We start from the raw sequence: 21,422 nt of genomic DNA, 5'->3' as shown, positions 1-21,422 counted from the left end.
TTAAATACACCATGTGATTTCCACTAACCCAGCAGCATCTACCCTAGGCAACAACAAGGCCACACCTATTCCAGGAGGAGCTCAGCCACTAGGAAACAGGCCCTGGAAAAACTACTCAGTGGTCTCAGGTGTGCTATGCGTGATATCTCTAGCTCAGTGCTACTGAATACGGGCCTGAGGGAATAATATCTGCACCAATAAGAAAACTTGTTAAAGGTGCCATTTCATGAGCCCCACAGGAGAATCATAACTTACAGTGGGGCCCTGATTCCCTCCAAATTTGTATGCACTTTAAAGAATCAGAAGAAATGTTTGCTATGTGGTTGCCATGCAGTTTCCCACTAGTATTACATGATGAGTATTTAGAAATTACATCACATGTGCCCTCCCCACAGAGTCTGTCTATTGATCTGGGTGGGAGCATCCATGTTGTTTTAACTCCAGGTGATTCTAAGTTTAGACCAGGTTTAAGCCCAAGGGCTGCTGGGTACATTGGTGAGAGTTGCTTCCAGTCTTTAGTCCCTTTGCCTTTGGGAAGACATCAGTGTCTGCTCTACATGGTATTGGAATGGGCAGGTCAGTGTAGCCCACTTAAGGAGTAGGGTTTTTGTATGCAATTGAAGTTAAATTGTCACTTTAAAATAGATCAGTATAACTATAAGATGTTTTACATAATACACAAGGTAACTGCAAAGAAATTGAACAAAAGAAAGTGAGAAACAAATCAAAACATGTCACTATAAAAAATCAATGAAACAAAAGGAGGGCAGCAAGAAAGGAAACAAGGGGCAAAATAAATACAATATAAGCATAAAACAACTTTTAAATGGCAGTGGTAAGTCCTATACTATCATTTCTTTAAAGATAAATGAATTAAACTCCCAAATCAAAAGACACAGAGTAGAAGAATGGAAAAAGAAACAAGATCCAACTGTATGCTGTCTACAGGAGACTCACTTTAGATATAAGGGTGGACATAGCCTGAAATGAAAGGATGGGTAAAGATACTGCATGCAAATGCTAACAAAAAAAGGCATCGGGGTGAGCATGCTTTTATCAGACAAAATAGACTTTATGCCAAAAACTGTCAAAAAGACACAGGAGGATAATATATGATGATAAAATAGTCAATTCACCAGAAAGAAATAAAAATTATAAATGTATATTCACCTAACAACATATTGCCCAAATATATAAAGCAAACACTGACAGAATTGAAGGGAGAAATAGGAAATAGTGCAAAAATAGTAGTTTTCAATACCCCACTTTCAATAATGGATAGAGAGCACCCAGACAGAAGTTCAATAAGGAACAGAAGACTTGAAAAACAGTATAGAACAATTGGACCTCATAGCCATGTACAGCACACTCTACCCAACAACAGCAGAATATACATTCTCCTCAAGTACACGTGAAACATTCTCCAGGATAGATCACATGTTAGGCCATAAAACAAGTCTTAAAATTTTTAAGAAGATTGAAATCATAACAAGTATTTTTTTTATAACCACAATGAAATGAAATTAGAAATGAATAGCAAAAGGAAGACTGGAAAATCCACAAAATATGTGGAAATTAGGCAATACCCTCTTGAACAACCAATGGGTTAAAGAAATCACAAGGAAGTTGGAAAATGTCTTGAGAGAAATGATAAAGAAGACAACATATCAAACTTATGGGATGCAACAAAAGCACAACTAAGAGGTTTACAAGTAAACCTCTAAGAAGTTTATAGTAGTAAATGCCAACATTAAAAAAAGATCTAAAATCAACAATTTAACTGTACACCTCAAGGGATTAGAAAAAACTAAACCCAAATTTAGCAGAAGGAAGGAAATAACAAAGATTAGAACAGAAATAAAAACAAAATAGAGGGTAGAAAAACAATAGAAAATATTAAAAACTGAGATTTTTAAAGATCAACAAAATTGACAAACTCTTAGCTAGACTAAGAAAAAAAGAAAAGACTCAACAAATATCAGAAATGAAAAAGGAGACATTACAACTGATGCCACAGAAATAAAAAAGGTTCGTAAGAGACTACTCTGAAGAATTATATGCCAACAAAATGGATAACTTAAAAGAAATGGATAAATTTCTGGAAACATACAACCGACCAAGACTGAATAATGAAGAAATTTAAAAATCTGACAGACTTATAATCAGTAAGAACATTGAATCAGTAATAAAAAAATCTCCCAACAAAGAAAAGCCCAGAAGTAGAGGGCTTAACTGGAGAATTCTACCTAACATTTAAAGAATTAACAGTAGTTCTTTTTAAACTCCTCAAAAAATTGAAGAGGGAACACTTCCAAACTCATTGTATGAGACCAGCATTACATGATGTCAAAATCAGACAAAGATACTACCAGAAAAGAAAACTACAGAGCAATATCCCCAGTGACTATTATTGCAAAAATCCTTAACAAAATACGAGCAAAACAAATTCAACTACACATTAAAATGATCATAAACAAGTGGGATATATCCTCAGGATGCAAGGATGGTTCAACATGAAAAGCAATCAGTGTGATATACCACACCAACAAAATGAAGGACAAAAACCACATGAACATCTCAGATGAAGCAGAAAAAGCATTTGACAAAATTCAACACTCTTTAATGATAAAAACATTCAACAATCTAGTAATAGAAGGAAATTACCACAACATAATAAACGTCATGTGTGAAAAGCACATAGCTAACATCATACTCAATGGTGAATAACTACAAGTTTTCCCTCTAAGATCAGAAACAAAGGAAGGATACCCACTCACACAACTTGATTCAACATAAAGCTGGAGTCCTTACACTTCCTGATTTCAAAACATGATACAAAGCTAATCAAAAATATTACAAAGTAATCAGAACAGTATGGTACTCACATAAAGACAGAGATATTGACCACTGAAACAGAATAAAGAACTTATAAATAAACCATCACCTGTATGGTCAAATCTTTGATAAAGATACCAAGGCTATACAAAGGGGATAGGATAGCCTCTTCAACAAATGATGTTGGTAAAACATTATTTGCACATGTGAAAGAATGAAATTGGACCTTTACCATATACCATACACAAAATCAACTGAAAACAAAAACCCCTAAATCTAAGACCTGAAGCTAAAGAACACCCAAAAGAAAATGGGAAATATTTCATGACACTGGATTTGGCAATTATTTCTTAGTTGTGACACCAAAAACACAGGCAACAAAAGCAAAAATAGACAAATGGGACTACGTCAACTTAAAACCTTCTGTGAAAAAAAGGGAACAATCAACAGAGTGAAAAGACATCCTACAGAGTCAGAGAAGTTATTTTCAAACCATATATCTGATAAGGGGTTAATATCCAAACTATATAAAGAACTCCTGTAACTCAACAAGAAAAACATACAATTCAATTAAAATGGGCAAAGGACTCGAATTAGGTATTTCTCCAGAGATACACAATTGGCTTATAAGCGTATGAAAAGATGTTCAACATCACTACTCATCAGGGAAATGCAAGTCAAATCCACAATGAGATATCACTTTACAACTGTTAAGATAGCACTATGCAGCACCAACAGGAAAATAAGTGTTGGTGAAGATGTGGAGAAATTGAAACCTTTGTTCACTGTTGGTTGAAATGTAAACTGAGGTAGCTGCTATGGAAAACGATATGGAGTTTCCTCAAAAAAGTAAAATTAGAATTACCATATAATCCAGCAATCCCATTTCTAAGCACATATTCAAAAGAATTGAAAACAGGATGTCAAAGGTGTTCCATGTTTATTGCACATCCATGTTTATTGCAGCATTTATTCACAGTATCCAAGAGGTGGAAGCAACATAAATGTCCATCAAAAAATGAATGGGTTTCTTAAATGCATTGTATACAATGGAATACTATTTAGTTTAGCCTTAGAAAAGAAGGAAATCTTTCTATTACATGGATGAACCAGAAAGAAATTATGCTAAGTGAAATAAGCCAGTCTCAAAAAGACAAATACTGCATGATTCCACTTATATCAGGTACTTAGAATAGACAAATTCATAAAGACAGAAGACAGAAAGGATGGTGGTTCTCAGGAGAGAGGGTAAAAGGGAGTTGTTGTTCAATGGATGTGGAGTTCAATTTTTCTAGATGAAAAAATTCTAGAGATTTGCTGCACAACAATGTGCATATCGTTAATACTATTGTATTATACACTTTAAAATGGTTAACATAGTAAACTTTATGTTATGTGCTTTTTACCACAATAAAAAAAATCAATATGTAACTAAAAGTTACCCTAACTGAAAATAAGAACTAAATAAATTGGCTTAACAGCATGTAGTGACAGCTGAAAAAAGGATTCGTAATCTGGAAGATAGTGAGTAGAAAATATCTAGATGGAATCACAGAGAAAAAAGAAAACCATAAGAGATATACGATACTTGGTGAAGAAGTTTGAACATATATATAACTGGAGACACAAACAAAAGAGAGAGAGAATAAAGCAGAATAAATTATTGAATGATAATGGCTCAGATTTTTTCCATTGAGAACACAAATTCAAAATGTGCTAAAAACTAAAAGCAGAGTAAATAAAAGGAAAACCATCTACACAGATTGTAGTAAAACTGATGAAAACAAAGGGTAATGAAAAAATTCTCGAAAGCGGCCAAGGTAGACACTTTACAATAAAACAAACAGTAATAAGATTGAGAGTTGATATTTTAACAGAAATGGTGAAAAGAGAAGGTATTGGTATAAAATCTCTATACTACTGGGAAAAATGCTAATATAGAATTTCATACTTAGCAAAAATATTCTTCAACTATAAAGGCAAATTTTTTTTCAAACAAATGTTGAGAGAATTAAAGTGAATACTTTAAATAGAAGGAAAACAATACCAGATAGAATAATAGAAATGCAGAAATTAAATAATAACAACAGAAAAAGGTAAATGCAAGAATAAATCTAAATAAATAGCAATAATATTATGTTTTGGTATAAGTATTAAAATGTCAATAATTTTTAATAATATTGTGATGTAGAATGAAAATATATCATAATGCTAGCACAAAAGGTGGGAGAAAGGAAAATAGAGATAAAATATTTAACATTCTTGCTTTGTCTGGGTAGGTGTCAAATTAACAACTGAAGGATCAACAATTTAAGGGTCAGTTTTGTAATATCTGTGTTAGCCACTAAAATAATAGTGCAAGAATATAATACTCAAAAACTAATAAAATAGAGTAATATTTTAAAATGTGATTAATCCTTAAAAGGACAGAAAAGAGAGAGAAAGAAGACAGAATTGGTTAGACAAATAGAATATAATTGTGAGGTTGGCAGATTTAAATTCCAATGTATCAGTAATTACACTAAATATAATTTGACTGTATTCTGCAGTCATAAGCAAAGACTGTCAGTCTAAATAAAAAAAATTCTAAATCACTTATGAGACACATTAAGTATATGTATGCTAAAAATTTGAAAGTAAATACATGAAAAATTGTAACATGAACAATTTAAAATTTTGGTACATCTCTACTTATATCTACTTATACCAGTAGTTTTCCATTGCTGCATAACAAATCACCACAAACTTAACAGCTGAAAACTCATTTAATAACTCACAGCTCTATAGGTCAGACATCTGGCACTGTATGATTGAGATATTTGCTCAGTGTACCATAAGACTGAAATCAAGGGGTCAACAAGGCTGAGTTGTCATCTGGAGGTTCTGAGGGAAAATCTGCTTCCAAACTCATTGTTTTTATTAGAAAAATTTAGTTCCTTGTGGTTGTGGGACTGAGCTCCCAATTTCCTTGCTAGGTGTCATGGGGGGAGAGCATGTTAGCTACCTAAGTCTGCCTGCATTTCTTGCCACGTGGCCCCTTCTTACTTCAAGCCAGTAACAATGCATCTAGTACTTCTCATGCTTCAAATTTCAAAATTCTTTCATCTTTGACCTCTAGATCTATATTTATAGGTTTCATGTGATAGGTTCACCCAAATAGTATCCTTTTCTTAAAGTCAACATAATATAACTGTCATGGGAGTGATATATTCTCTATTATATCCACAGTCCCAGAGAATATACAGGATTATCCAGAAGGCAGGAATCCTGGGGAATATTTTAGAATTCTGCCTACCACAGTAAACTTTAAAGCAAGAAGCATTATCAAATGTAAAAGGGACTATTTTAAAATAATAAAAGGATGAATCCATAAGAATTTTGAGTTCAGGGCCCCAAAATACACAAAGAGATAGACAATTCTGCAATAAGTGGAAGAAAATATAACAAACCTCTCTCTGCAACTGATTTTAAAATTAAAGGAAAAATCCATAACAATAAAGAAAGTTTTGAACAGCATGATTAATAAGTCTGACTTAACTGACATATTTAAAACATTACACTCTACAGTTCAAGAATGTACATTCTTTTCAAGTGCACATGAGACACAGGCCAAAATTGACCATATGCAGGACCATAATAAAAGTGCCAATAAATGTCACAGGATTGTAATCATATATAACATGTTCTCTGACCACAGGGGAATTAAACTAGGAACGAATGACAAAAATATATAAAGAACATTCACAAGTTTTCAAAATTAAGCAGTCTATTCCCAACTAGCTTACTGGTTAATAAGCAAATCACAATGTAAAATTTTAATATATCACAAACAGAAAGATAGTGAAACTAAAATATAACATGTGGATAAATCTAAATTTATGTTTAGAGGTAAGCTTATACCCATGTTATATGTTTGTATAAGTTAATATAAATTTATACCCATGCATGTTAATAAGAAGACTAAAAATTTAATGATCTAATTATCTATCTTAAGAAGTTAAAAAGGATAAAAAATTATTCCCCCAAAAGTAAAAAGGAAAATAATACTGTTAAGAACAAAAATTAATGAAATAGAAAGAAAATGTACAATAGCAAAGATTTACAAAGCCAAAGTTGGTTTATGGAAATAAATAATAAAGTTGCTAAAGGTATGTACAAGATTGTCAAGAAACACAGAAGAAACAAAATGGAACAATCATAAATTTATGGAAATCAAGCAACACACTCTTAAACAACCAACAGACCAAATGAGAAATCACAAGGGAAATTAGAAAATACTTTGATATAAATAAAAAGAAAAATAATAGCATGGAGATGTAGCAAAAACAGTACTCATAGGGGAATTTATAGCTGTAATCACCTACATTAAAGGAAGAAGAAAGTTCAATAACCTATCTTTACACCTTGAGGAACTAGAAGAAAAACTGATACCAGCAGATATAAGAAATAATAAAAATTCTAGCAGAGATAAACAAAACAGAGAACAGAAAAGCAATAAAGGAATTCAATGAAACCAAAAGTTTGTTCTTTGAAAATTTCAACAGAATTGACAAAACTTCAGTTAGAGTGACTCAAGAAAAAAAATGGGGGACAATTATTAAAATCACAATGAAAAATGAGTATAATACTGTCAATCTTACAAAAATAAAAAGGATTATAAGAGAATACTGTAAACAGTTCTATGCCAACAAATTAAATAACCGAAATGAATGAATAAATTCTGAGAAATTCACAAACTATCAAAACTGACTCAAGAAGAAATAGATAATCTGAACAGTTTTATAACGAGTAAAGAGATTAAATCAGTAATTGAAACCTTCCATCAAAGGAAAGACCAGGACCAGATGGCTTTGTGATGAATTCTATCAGTCATTTAAATAGGTAACACCAAATGCTTTTCAAACTTTTCCAAAAAATAGAAGGGAAAACGTCCTAACTCATTATCTGAGGCATCATTCTAATACCAAACTAGACAAAGACACTGAATGAAAAGAAAACTGCAACAATGTTCCTTATAAATATAGATTCAAGTATACTAAACAAAATATTAGCAAACTGAATCTTACAGCATATTAAAAGGATTATAAACTGTGATCAAGTGGGATTTATCCTAGGAATACAAGAGTGTTTCAACATATAAAAATCAATGTAATACCTACACTAATAGAATAAAGGGGAAAAAACGCATAGTCATCTCACGCATAAAAAAAGCATTTGACAAAATTAAACACCACTTTCACGATTTAAAACTGCAACAACAGCAACATGCAGAAAACTAGGAGCAGAATGGAACTTCCTTAACCTGGTAAAGGGCATTTTTGCAAAACCCACAGGTAACGTCATATTCAATGGTGAAAGACTAAAAGCTTTCCCTCTGAGATCAGGAACAAGACAAAGATTTCTGCATTTGCTACTTCTATTTCTTATTGAACCAGAAATTCTAGCCAGAGGAGTGAGGCAGGAAAAATAAAAGGGCATTTGCAAGAAAAATAAAAGGGCATTTGCAAAAATGCCCTTTACCAGGTTAAGGAAGTTCTATTCTACTCCTAGTTTTCTGAGTGTTGCTGTTGTTGCAGTTTTAAATAAAAGACATCACAATGGAAAGGAAGAAGTAAAATTATATCTATTTGCAGATGACATAATCTTATATATATGTTAGTGTGTTTCTATATACTAACAATGAACAATCTGCAAAGAAAATTAAGAAAGCGATTTTATTTACAATAGCATCAAAAAATAAAATACTTATAAATAAATTTAACCAAGGAGATAAAAGGCTTGTGCACTGGAAACTATAAAACTTTGCTGAAAAAAATTAATACACAAATAAGTGGAATCATTCCATGTTTATGAATTAGAAGGCAATATTATTAAGATGGCAGTATCTCAAAGTGATACAGATTCACTACAATTCATATCAAAATCCCAATGATCTTTTTGCAGAAATGAAAAAAGTTTATCCTAAAATTCATATGAGATGGCAAGTGACCCAAAATAGCCAAAATCATCTTAAAATAGACCAAAATTGAAGGACTTACACTTCTCAATTGTAAAATTACCTACACAGCTACAGTAATCAAAACAGTGTGGTACTGACATAAGATCAGATTTATAATTTAATGGAATGGAATTGGGAGTCCAGAAATAAAACCATACATCTATGACTAATTGGTTTTTCACAATGGTGTCAAGCCTATTTAATGGGGCAAACAATAATCTCATCAACAAATGGTGTTGGGAGAATTGAATATCCACATGCTAAAGAATAAAGTTGGACCCTTATTACCTCCTGGCATATACAAAAATTAACTCAGATGTGGTCAAAGATGTAAATTTACAGCTAAGACTATAAAACTCAAGAAAACAGGGATAATATTTCCTGAATATGATTGTGGCTGTGGCTCTTAGATATTACACCAAAACATAGAAATTATAGGAAATGGATGCTGGATTACTAGCATGGCAGCTCAGACAGCAGGAGAATTTTCAGGGAAAAAAAAAGGAAGCAGAAAAATGCTCCTAAACACCAAGGGGCTCCTCTATGGAATCCATGACCAAGTCAGTAAAAAGCAACTCCTGTCTCCCCCAGTCTCTCTGGCTTTCTTTTCTATTATCTACCTGCTTCATCCCAGCCAGAAGAGAGCCTGTAAGCTCCCCATCTGTCTTCAGAGCAAAAGAGCTTGGACACCAGGAAGAATAGGCTGTTAAGATCACTTCCTTGGGAGGGTGGCTCAGTGCCCTCACTCCTGGCTCCATTCCAGTTCAGCAGAATCTTGCTGTGGGATATTTACCCACTCCTTCGCAGGCCATAGAACTGGCCCAACTATGAGCAGTAGCTGCTCTGCCAACATGAGAAAGGGGCAGCAGTTTTCCTAGTTTTAGCTATGCACTGAACCCTTTAATGGCCCATACACAGCTCAGGCTTCATGCAATTATGCATTTAATAAATGTACTGAAGAAAAAGGGGAAAAAGCATAAGCAACAAAGAAAAAAATAGATAAAATGGTCTTCACTATCAGGTGAAAAGGTAACAGTGAATGGAAGAAACTTTTAAAAATCATATATCTGATAAGGGTTTAGTATTCAGGATATATAAAGAACCCTTACAGCTCAAAAACAAAAAGACAAATATACCAATTTTTTAAAAGTGGGCAAAGGATTTGTATAGATTTTTTTCAAAAAAAGATATACAAATGGTTAATGAAAAGATGCTCAACATCATTAGTCATTGGGGAAATGACGATTATTTGTAGACGATTTCTTATAGAATTACCATTATACCTATTATCAAATAATGATACAACTCTAGATAGGTTTAAGGATTTGCTTTTTATATTTTTATGCTCAACTTTAATTCTGCTATGATATTCATTTCAAAATTATTTTAATGTAATCTAACTCAGGTCTCTTTATTCAGTGAAAACAATTTTATATAAAATTATACTGTTCATTCTTCACAGATCAGTTTTCATTGTTATTACATATAAAATATTCTTACAATAAATCTAAGTAATTATTGTCTTTTTCTAAAATTTAGATTCTTGTGTGGTATTTAAAAAATAAACCATTGTTTTAAGCTTAGAAATGGTTTAGCATACATTAGTTTTCATTGAAATGGTATTTTTAAACCAAATTTTAATAGTAATTCAAGTTTTTATACATTTAGAACAATTGTGATTTTTATTTACCATACTTAATGCTAATTTATTTCTTATCTAGTCATGCAGATGGATCGATAAAGTTTTGGGATGCTTCTGCAAGTAAGTTTTAAGTTTCTCCTTATATTACAGAAAACACTTAGTTAATATTTACTCATAGCCATTGACCACTTTTTAGTTTGGACAGTTAATATTTTTGATACATATTTAGCATACACATATGGCTGTGTTACAAACATGCATTTCCTATATTATTGAATCAGTCTAAAGTATTATCTCTACTGTACTTTTATGATATAAACAGACACAACTGAAATCACTCTTTATCAGCAACCTATTATATTTATGAGGTAATGTACATTGGAAAAAGTACCAAACTTTGTCAGACTAACTCTTTTCAAGGAATTTCCTTCACCTCCTCACTCTTAGAAAAGTGCTTTTATCCCACTAGTCTTCACTTTTCTTTGCCACTTGTCTACCAAGTCCGTGAGAATCAAAAGAAATAATTTGATAAATGTAAAACTTCTTTTGAAATCTTGAGAATTACATAATTTAAGGACTACAGGTACTCTGTTCAGTGTTGAAGGGCATGCAAAGATTTAAGACTTGATTATACCCATACATACCCTTCAGAGAACTTACAGGGCAAACAATATGATAAGAACTCTAAATGTAGTACAACCCAAATTCTATTTTTTATCGGAAATGGGAGATTTATTTGAACCAGGTAGATCCAGGAAGGGTATTTTGGTGGGGTGACATTTAATCTGAGTTTTGGGAGATAGTTAAGATTTTGATAGTCAGGACTAGGAGGAGAAGAAGTGAGCAATGTCTCTAAGTTTCTGAGTAACCATCAAGATAGAGATAACTCTTTGGAAATAAGGATACAGAAGAGTTCTGGAAGTTTGGATTTTGTTGGAACACCAGGAAATTCAAGTAAAACTGTCTATCAGGTAGGGAGAACAGTCAAGAATGGTAACTAATTAAGAAGCAGCATAGAAGTGATACTTGAAGCTATAGAAGTGAACTGAGAAAGACTGATAAACAGAAAAGCAGAGGGAAGAAGGTTGAACATTAGTGATAATCTTCGTCTGCAATCTAGAGTCCTTTAGCAGTGGAGCAAAGCATCAGCAAGAGGAAATGATTAAAAGATTTAAAGCCATGAAATCTGAGGGCCCTTTCTGACCTCACACAATAAAGATCAATTGTTCAGGGGGAAATTCCAAGGGACAACAGATTTTTTATTTTTATGAACCTTTTCATGTAAATCTGAGTTTGTTCCACGAACACAGTTAATTGTATAGTTACAATTACAACGAGCAAACATCTTTGCTCGTTTTCCACCACCTCAGAGTCACTCCTTAGCTTCTAAAATGTGAGAAGACACTTTAACACTCTAATGACTGAAGTGCATACCACCCTTAAGCATGCACGATAATATTTTAAGAAGTTAATTTTAAATAAAATATTTTATTACATTCAGAACATATGTTGCAGAGGTTTGCAGCATGTTTAATATTTTTACTGTAATCAATTATAAGGGCATATCTCCAAATCGATGGATGTCATTGGAGAAATATCACTTAATTTGCCAATTTTGTGGGATAAGGTCCAGTACAGGAAATGAGGTTATACCGAATTTGAAAGTTGAGTTTATGTTAATATGTGTACCGTTGACCTTGAACAACATGGGAGTCAGTCAGATTGTGCCAACCCTCTACACAATCTGAGCATAACTTATAGTTGGGGCATAATTTATAGTTGGCCCTCACTATACACTATTTCTCTGTATCTGTGGTTCAGCATCTGAGGATTCTATCAACCTCAGATTGTGTAATACTGTAGAATTTACTATTGAAAATTATCTGAGAATAAGTGGACCAATGCATTTCAAACCCATACTCTTCAAGGGTCAACTGTATTCATCTTCAGTTGCTGAGTATTAAATTACCACAATTTAGCAATTTAAAACAAAACCCATATACTGTCTCACAGTTTCCGTGTGTCATGAATCTGGTTCAGGTTAGCTGAGTTCTTTGCTCAGGGTCTCAGAGACTGCAGTTGAGGTGTTGGCTAGGACTGCAGTTTCACCTGCAGCTCAGAGTTCTGTTCCAAGCTTTTGTGGTTGTTGGCAGAATTCATTTTCTTGCAGCTTTAAAACTCGTGATTTGTTTCTTCAAGGCCAGCAAGGGAGTGTCTCTCTAACTTCAGGGAAGGCCCTGATCCCTCTTTTAAAGGGCTCACCTGATTCTGTCAGGCCTACTAAGGATAATCTCTGTTGATTAACTCAAAGTTAAATAATTATGTCTGCAATATTCTTTAATATTTCCATGTCACATCAGGCTTACAGAAAAATCATAAAAACATACTATGAACTGTTGTATAGCCTTCAGCCAGATTCCCCAAATATCTATGTATGCATGTGTTCCCTTCACCCGCCCTCCTCTCAATCTAGCACTTGCTTGCTCCCTCTCTCTCTCTTCCCTTCCCTCCCCGCTTCCTCCCTCCCCCTCCCTCCTGTCCTCCCCCACCCTTTAGTCTTCCTCTCTTCCCTCCATTTTCACACACACACACACACACACACACACACATATACATATATACATATATATATAGCTTTTTATAATCATTTGAGAGTAAGTTGCAAACATCATGCTCCTCTAACAGTACATGCCCCCCTAAATACTTCAGTGTATACGTCCTACAAACAAGGGCATTCTTCTATATAATCGAATTATAGTTATCAAAATCAGGAGCTTAATATTAATACAATACTATTATCTAACTTCCACATCTGACTCAGTTTTAGCCAGTTGTTCCAATAATATCTCTCATAATAAAAGAAAATCTAGGATTATTTGTTGGATTTAGTTATCGTATCTGTTGAGTTTTCTTTAGTCTGGAATGGTTGCTGAGTATTTGAAATTGACATTTTTAGGAGTTCAAGCCAGTTATTTTGTAGAATCTCTTCCAATTTGTGTTTGACTAATGTTTCTCATGATTAGGTTCAGATTATGCACTTTTGGCAGGAACTCCTAGAGTTTTAGAATGTTTCTCAAGGATCCTTTGTAGAATCAGAGCTTTTATATAGCGGAGTTATCATCAGGTTCTAAAATGGAAATAATATTCCCCCAAATAAATATTCCCAAAAACAATTCACAAAACCAGACTTTTTTAGCAATTACAACTGACCATTTCCTAACACAGAGCCACTCAGAAAAGATTCTTTCTAAAAGAGTCCAGATCATTGGACTCCCAATATTACTAACTGGTACTGGTAAATTACAAATGTTTCTCATCTGAAGGAGTGTCTAAAAATCTGTTGAGAGGAATAAACCCTCGAAGAATAGCATCAACCTCTCATCTAACAATCAAAGGAAAAAATTGTGAAATAGTATTGAGGAGTCCCCCTTAAGAGAGAAGTAGGCTCAGTAGTTTCATTTAAAAGTTTCTGAACCCAAGTATTTTTGTCAATAAACAAGGATAAAAATACTTCGCAGGACTTTTCTGAGGAGTTCATGAGACAATGCATACAAAGGTCCTACATGTTCTTTGGTATGTAGTATATGTTCAATAAATGTTTATTTTTTCCCTATAGTCTTCCTCCAGCTAAATGGTACTGATATGAGAGCATGACATTGAATGATTCCTTGTTAAAATGTAGTTTATTTTGTTCAGTTGGGTTTTACTTTTGTGATTTAATACGTATATTTAAAAGGCTTCGACAACATCTATGAATTAAGTTCAAATTAGAAGATAACTATGATTCAATATCTTATAGTAACACTGCAGATGCTGTACAAGCTAAAAACTTCAAAAGTGTTTGAAAAACAGAAGGTAGGAGAAGGAAAACAAACATGTGAAATTGTAGAGGAAGATCCATATGCCATTCAGATGATCCACTGGTGTCCAGAGAGCAGAATATTCTGTGTATCAGGAGTCTCTGCATATGTCATAATTTATAAATTCAGCAGACATGAAATTACAACAGAAATAGTGGTAAGTCATTTAAAATTTAACTTTCACACTTAGAGTTATTAAAAGAAAACAGTTATCATAGATCTTAACTAGTGCTTGGTATGGTTTTAAGCCACCAAGAGTACAGTATGTGGCCAGTAATCCAATTCATAGAATTTTTAATTGTTCTTGTTACTTATTATAACATATTAAAAAAATTTGGCTTAAAATGACAAAAACAGTTCTCTATCAAAATTTAGTATATTAAATAGGATAGATTGTGCCTATAGGTTTTATATAGATAGTTACTGATTTATTTTATATATAAATGTCAAATTAATGCAAGCTTTGTTCTATATCTTTATTAAATTTTTTAAAAATTTATCTTTTTGCCAACTAATTGCCATAAATGATTATTTCTCAACTACAATAAGATTACTTTGAATGATTTTTTAAATAGCAACATATTTGTAGGGTGGAAATAATTATGGGCCTGCCTTACGTAATCTTAATTTTTAAACTGATGAAATAATTTAATTATTCAAAATAATGATGCTCTCATGGGATAAATTAAATCTAACTTAAGGCACCTGTAGATAATGGGTCTTCTCTACCCAGTCCATTTTACCATTTTATCAGAAAATAAAGATTATCTATTAAAGGCCTATGTATAACTGTTTTTACCTCAACGGCTAAAATTAAACATTGCCCTTAAAGTATATATTAGTTAAAACCCAGGCTTTGGAGTCAGATGAGCCTAGCTTTTAATTCTGGCTTTACCAATGAATATCTGTGTGATTCTGAACAAGTCACAAGGCCCATTAGTCAGTAGTACAGTCTGGGTAAGTCTCAACTTCATCACTCATATAACTTCCTGTGTAAATAAAATAGAAAAACAGAAAATAATCATAAACTAGAAATTGTAATGCCACGTTCATAGAGTTCTTGTGATGATTATATAAAGTCATTAGCAGAGTGTCTTAGTAAGCACTCAATAATTGGTAATTGTTATTGTCACCAGAGGTTTTAAGTTTTAAGATAATTATGACAATCATTTTGATAATATTGCTGTATTCACTACTCCATAATTACACTTTTTGTAAGCAATTGTTTTTAATCTCAAAAATTCTTATTTTTACATTGAAAAGTGAATGTTTATGTTATAAAATAGATTTTATTTGAGCATTGAATGCAGTCATAAAGTAATTTTAAAACATTTTCAGCTTTAAAAAAAAAGGGTGTGGATCACCTTTTTATTCCAGTATAAATTATCATATGTTTTTCATTAAGCAATTCTGACCAAGCTAATGAAATTATATAAGAGCTAAACTAATGAAACAAACAAAAATATGGAATTTATTTTGGAAAATTTATACTGAAGTAATTCAAAGTCAAGATTGAATGAAGGTTTTTTAAAGCTAAGAAGCTTTGTACAAATAACAATTTGTGTGTTGCGTGTGTGTGTGTTTTTACAGACACACACATCCAATTTAGTTTCTTTCATTGGAATAACCATGACCAGTTTCTCCTTTTATTTTATCATATATGGAATTGTAATTTATACTTTATCTTAAGGAATATTTATTATACAGAAAATTTATCTCCACTGGTAGGTATTTTCTTATAATTCTGAAGAATTAAAAAACATTTTAAGGACTTCCCTGGTGGCGCAGTGGTTAAGAATCCGCCTGCCAATGCAGGGAACATGGGTACAAGCCCTGGTCCAGGAAGATCCCACATGCCGCAGAGCAACTAAGCCCATGTGCCATAACTACTGAGCCCGTGTGCCACACAACTGCTGAAGCCCACGTGCCTAGAGCCCATGCTCTGCAACAAGAGAAGCCACCGCAGTGAGAAGCCCGCACACCACAATGAAGAGTAGCCCCTGCTCGCCACAACTAGAGAAAGCCGTGCACAGCAACGAAGACCCAACACAGCCAAAAATAAATAAATTTATTTATTTTTTTAATTTACATTTTTTTGTGAATGCCACTGAATATTCTATATAATTTATTATTTAATTCAGTTTGGGGTATCTCAACTTTACTATGAATTGAACTAATTAATCTGAAAAAAATAATGAATAATTACTGAAAGAGTACCAGATATTTTAATGTGATTGTTATGAAAATCTAGGTTAAATCAAAACTTGATTTTTCTTTTTTTAAGTCATTAGAGGTACGACTTCAGTGTGATATTGAAGATATTATTACGCCAGAACCAGACACAAGTCCTCCATTTCCTGATCTCTCATCCCAGCTTCCTTCTTCAAGGAGTCTTTCTGGGAGCACTAACACTGTGGCTAGTGAAGGAGTAACGAAGGATAGTATCCCATGCCTCAAGTAAGAGTTGCTACCAAATTTTAAAACAATTTTACATGTTAATTGTATAATTCATTGAAACTGTACCAAATAAAATCATCCTCCTCTTTTATTAAGTTGTTGTCAAGTGGTCTACAGTCCACCAAGGGGTACCTTTGTCTTCTTTTTTTGGAATATCTATGAAGAGGGCACAATATTTCCATTCTTCATTACTAATTAATATATTTCCTTCCCTGACCGACCCTAAAGAAAACATAGCTTTGATAGAATGGGAAAACGTTTGGCAGAGCAGAAACTTGCCACTTGCCTGGTACTTCTCAACTGATAAAGTATTTTTAGGGAACGTCTTCAGCCTTCTTGTAATCCAAAAGTTAAACCAAGTTTACTACAAGAATACTATGTCAGAAAAAAGGCTTTTTTTCTCTCATGGTTACTAGGATATTGCATAATATTTCTTTCTCTTTTTTCAACTGATACTATTTTGTAATAAACTGCATTGTCTCAGTATATCTAAACAAATTTAGTGTCATGCTCAAATAAAACTTAAAGTTAATCAAGCCTATAATGATGTTTATCTTGTTTTTATGCTTTCTGGTAATAGGGTACAAAAGAATGCAGTTTCCTTAAGTTACCACTTACTGCTTCTACATCGTCAAACCAAATGTTTCTAGTATTAGCTGGTTGGAGAATTTAGCCTAAGCAAGGAATTTCTCTGAGCCTCATATGAAACTATCTGAGTCTGCTACTCAAGAAACTGTGGATAACTAGTTTCCTCATTTCCTATAAAAACACTTATGGGAAATTTAAAGATGAGGTTTCAGGAGAAAAATAAGCTTACCATACAGTTAGCAGTTGCTGTACTTTTGTAATCATTGCTTCTGCCCCGCACCCCAAATTTTTCTTGTGAAATTAAAAAAGGAAGTATAAGTAGGCATTACTGAGAGGAAAATCTATGAAGGGGAAACAAAATCATTAAACTTTAGCAAATGGAAAACTTTCATAATGTTATAATTTTACACATTTAATTTTTCCTTCATATCACTTTGCTTCACTTAATTGATTTATATTAAAATGAAAGACAGAAAGAGAACAAAAAATTAAACAAAGCTTAAGAAAGCACTGTAGATTTATTAGCTAAGAAGACCCATCACTAAAGTGGGTCCTGCAATGACCTGAGTATTTTTCTATAAAATTTAAAAAATATAAAAGATAGGGATAAAAGAGAAAAACCAGTAAAATCAGCAGAAATCTGATAGTGGAGATGAAGTAAATAATACCATGTGTTGTAGCATTTAATGCAGACTTGTAAAGTAGTAGTGACAATCTTAAGGATTATCAAGAGAACCAAGGGGATTCAGTATAATCCTCTATGTATATAAGCTCCAAAGGACCAAGCAGCAGAAGTATATTATTCTTTGAGTTACAGTATATTACAAGTGGTTCTTGAGTTGCATATAATCTATGCTTTACTAAATTATATGTTGGCATCCATCCCTAAATGACTTTCCTTTGCTGGATTTAGATATCCATATATATAAGCTAATAAATAAGCCTTTCAATACTGCCAGCTCTTCATTTTTAGCAATATTACAATTCTTATCAATATACACATGTTTGTGCAATTATCTGATTTTCTTTTGACTTTGTATGAGGTCATCATAGGCCTCATTAGGAGGATGAGACTTAAACCAAATGTAGATGAGGGAGTTATCTGAAGAATATCTGGTGGAAAAGTATTCCAGGCAGCAGGAACAGCTAAAGCAAAGGTCTTAAAGTGCCTGGCATATAAGGAGGTCAGTGTAGCTAGAACAAGGAAAGGATGGTGGGCAGTAGAGGACAGGTAGTAGGAGATGAAGTCAGATGGGTAATAGAGGGCAAATTATAGGCCATTGTAAGGACCTTGACTTTTATTCCTAATTAAATGGGGATGATTATAGGGTTTTAAATACAGAAGTGATATGATCAGACTTAAATTTTAAACTGGTCACTTTGGTCACTATGGTGAAGGTAGATTTGGGAATGGAAGGGAAAGGTAAAAGATGGGAGACCAATAAGGAGGCTATTGCACCTACCTAGAGATAATGTTAAGGTCTGGCAGATTCAGCAAAACAGAAGAAAACAAAACAGAACAGGATACACTAATTTGAATTTCAGAGAAACAATGAACATTTTTAGTATCAGTATATCCCAAGTATTACATGGGAAATACAGTAAAAAAAAAAAAAACCAAATAAACAAAATAAACCCATTATTTATTGTTTATTTGAAATTCAGATTTAAATGGATATCCCATATTTTTATTTGTCAACTGTAACTAGGATGGTAGCAGTACTAAAGTATTATAAAAAGTGGTCAGCTTCTGCATATATTTTGAAGGTAGCACCAATACATTTGATAATTGGTTGGATGTGAGATATGAGATGCAAGGTATAAGAATATTAGTCAAGGATTACTTTAAGGTTTTTAAACTCAATAACTAGAAGGATAAGAGCTGCTATCAGCTGGAATAGAGAAGGATGCAAGTGGAGCAAATTCATAGAGAAAGCAGGAATTCAGCTTTTGAATATGTTGAACTCTTAAGTTGGGTGGTAGATTAATGGTCATAGTTTTTATTGTTATGCATTATAACTTACATATATGTAACAAATATTATGTAAGAAAAATAAATAATAAAAATAATTAAAAATACTACTATCACAAGAGAAAAAGGAACTGATGAAAGCCAGGTGAAGTTGTGGATCTGACTGAAAAACTACTTAAAGGAAAGGCTAAGAAATCACAAGTGTCTTGGTTTATTTTGAGACACCTAGAGAAGATACTGCCTACCTGCATAATGTCCTCAATGCCTGGTGTTGTATATTTCTGTAGGAAGATTTGTTGTAAATTCTGAAAATAAGCATGAACATACGTATTTGAACTGTATATGATGCAATTACTTTTTCTGTTTTCTAGTGTTAAGACACGACCAGTGCGGATGCCTCCAGGGTATCAAGCAGAACTTGTTATTCAGTTGGTCTGGGTGGATGGTGAACCTCCACAACAGATTACTAGCCTTGCTGTAAGCTCGGCATATGGAATGTAAGTAGTTAATAGTCTTCTAATGTGTACTGTTTATCTGATATGTTTGATATATTTAAATGTTTCTTTTAAAATACTTAAGTGAAATCCTAAAAATGGAAAGAAGCCCTTACCTGGATTTTTATTAGATTGAAAATGGTACTAAGAAAAATAATAATTTAAATATAAACTGTGATTCTGTGTTCTTTCTTGATGTCAAACTTTAATAGTATCCCCACTTTTAATGTTGTTGGGAGGTTGTTAGGATGTTAATACACTCATACATGTTTGTTTGTTTGCTTTGTATTTTCTGTCCTTTCCCTCCTTGTGTTTCATTTTGGATACTTTCTTCTGACTTGTCTTTAAAAGTTCACTAATTCTTCAGTGCTGTCTAATCTAATGGTAGATTGACTCATGGAGTTCAATTTCAGTTATTTTTTAGTTCTAGACCTTCCATTTGGTTCTTTTTAAAGCTTTCTGTTACCTTCTTAAATTATCACTCTTGTCTTTTATTTCCTTGAACATGTCGAATATAGTTACTTTAAATATGTGTTTGATAACTCCATAACTGGTTTCTAGCTTAGCATTTGTCTTGGTTTTTGGTCACATTATATTGTCTTCATGTAACCTACGTTTGCTTTTTGATTTTGTTTCCGTTTTTTTTTTAATTCAAAATTATATGAACATTATATACTCCCATATATATATATATATTATAGAGAATATTATAGAGATAATTTGAGGTTCTAAATGATGTTATCATTCTCCAAAAAGTATTTTTCATTTCCTCTGACAGGCTAAACTGAGAGTCAGTAGAAAGTGCAGAACAGCATAATCCAGTCAGACATCCTGTCTTTGAAAGTTGGATTGTATTCCCTTTAAAAGCTAATTTAGTTCTAATTAATCCTTATTCCTAGGTTGTTGCCCTGCATAGAAGTTGTACCAAATTCTACTCCCACCAGCAATGTTTGAGAATACCTGATTCCCTACAACCTTTCTAACAATAGTATATAACCAAACTTTTAATCCCTGTCATTTTAAGTAAAAGGGAGTATATTATTATAATACTAACACTTCCCTTGTATCTTAAGTGAAATTGGACATCTTTTTCTCTATTGTGACATTTCTGTTTCTATTCTTTGTCCATTTTTTGGCAGAGTTGTTGTCTTTTAGATTTGTGAAAAATATTTACATAGTAAGTAAGTTAGCTTTCTCTGTGATGTAACCTATAGATACTTTCCTTTCTTTTGTTTCTTTTATGACTTTGTTTAGGATGGTTTTTTCTATGCAAAAATTAAAAATTTTTTAATTTAATTTTTAAATTCTATTTTTTTCTTTTATGGCTCTGGATTTTGTGTCATACTTAGAAAAGCCTTTTTCACTTCAAAATAATGAAGAATATTGTCCTATATCATTGTTTCTTTAATATATTTAAGTCTTTATCTGGAGTTTATTTAGGTATGAGGTATGAAATAGGGATTAAACTTTATTTCTTACCTGATGACTAAGAGTTATGCCAATACCACTTCCTGGATATTTCATCTTTCCCCTCTAAATTTGGAATCATCTTTTATCAAATAATACATTAATATAT

At 32.7% G+C, this 21,422-nt stretch overlaps 1 protein-coding gene across 1 annotated transcript in view; it reads left to right on the top strand.

The window, feature by feature from the left end:
* The window catches only part of STXBP5L (syntaxin binding protein 5L), a 368,748-nt gene that overhangs the window by 209,145 nt on the left and 138,181 nt on the right, over nucleotides 1-21,422 (top strand). Inside the window, exons 15-18 of the mRNA XM_060149320.1 lie at nucleotides 10,555-10,595; nucleotides 14,275-14,492; nucleotides 16,620-16,792; nucleotides 19,724-19,849. Coding sequence (XP_060005303.1) covers nucleotides 10,555-10,595; nucleotides 14,275-14,492; nucleotides 16,620-16,792; nucleotides 19,724-19,849 — 558 coding nt within the window. The remainder of the gene's footprint in view (nucleotides 1-10,554; nucleotides 10,596-14,274; nucleotides 14,493-16,619; nucleotides 16,793-19,723; nucleotides 19,850-21,422) is intronic.

This window comes from Lagenorhynchus albirostris, chromosome 5 (assembly GCF_949774975.1).
Source record: "Lagenorhynchus albirostris chromosome 5, mLagAlb1.1, whole genome shotgun sequence".
Taxonomy (NCBI): domain Eukaryota; kingdom Metazoa; phylum Chordata; class Mammalia; order Artiodactyla; family Delphinidae; genus Lagenorhynchus; species Lagenorhynchus albirostris.
This window is presented reverse-complemented; position numbering and strand designations above follow the sequence as displayed.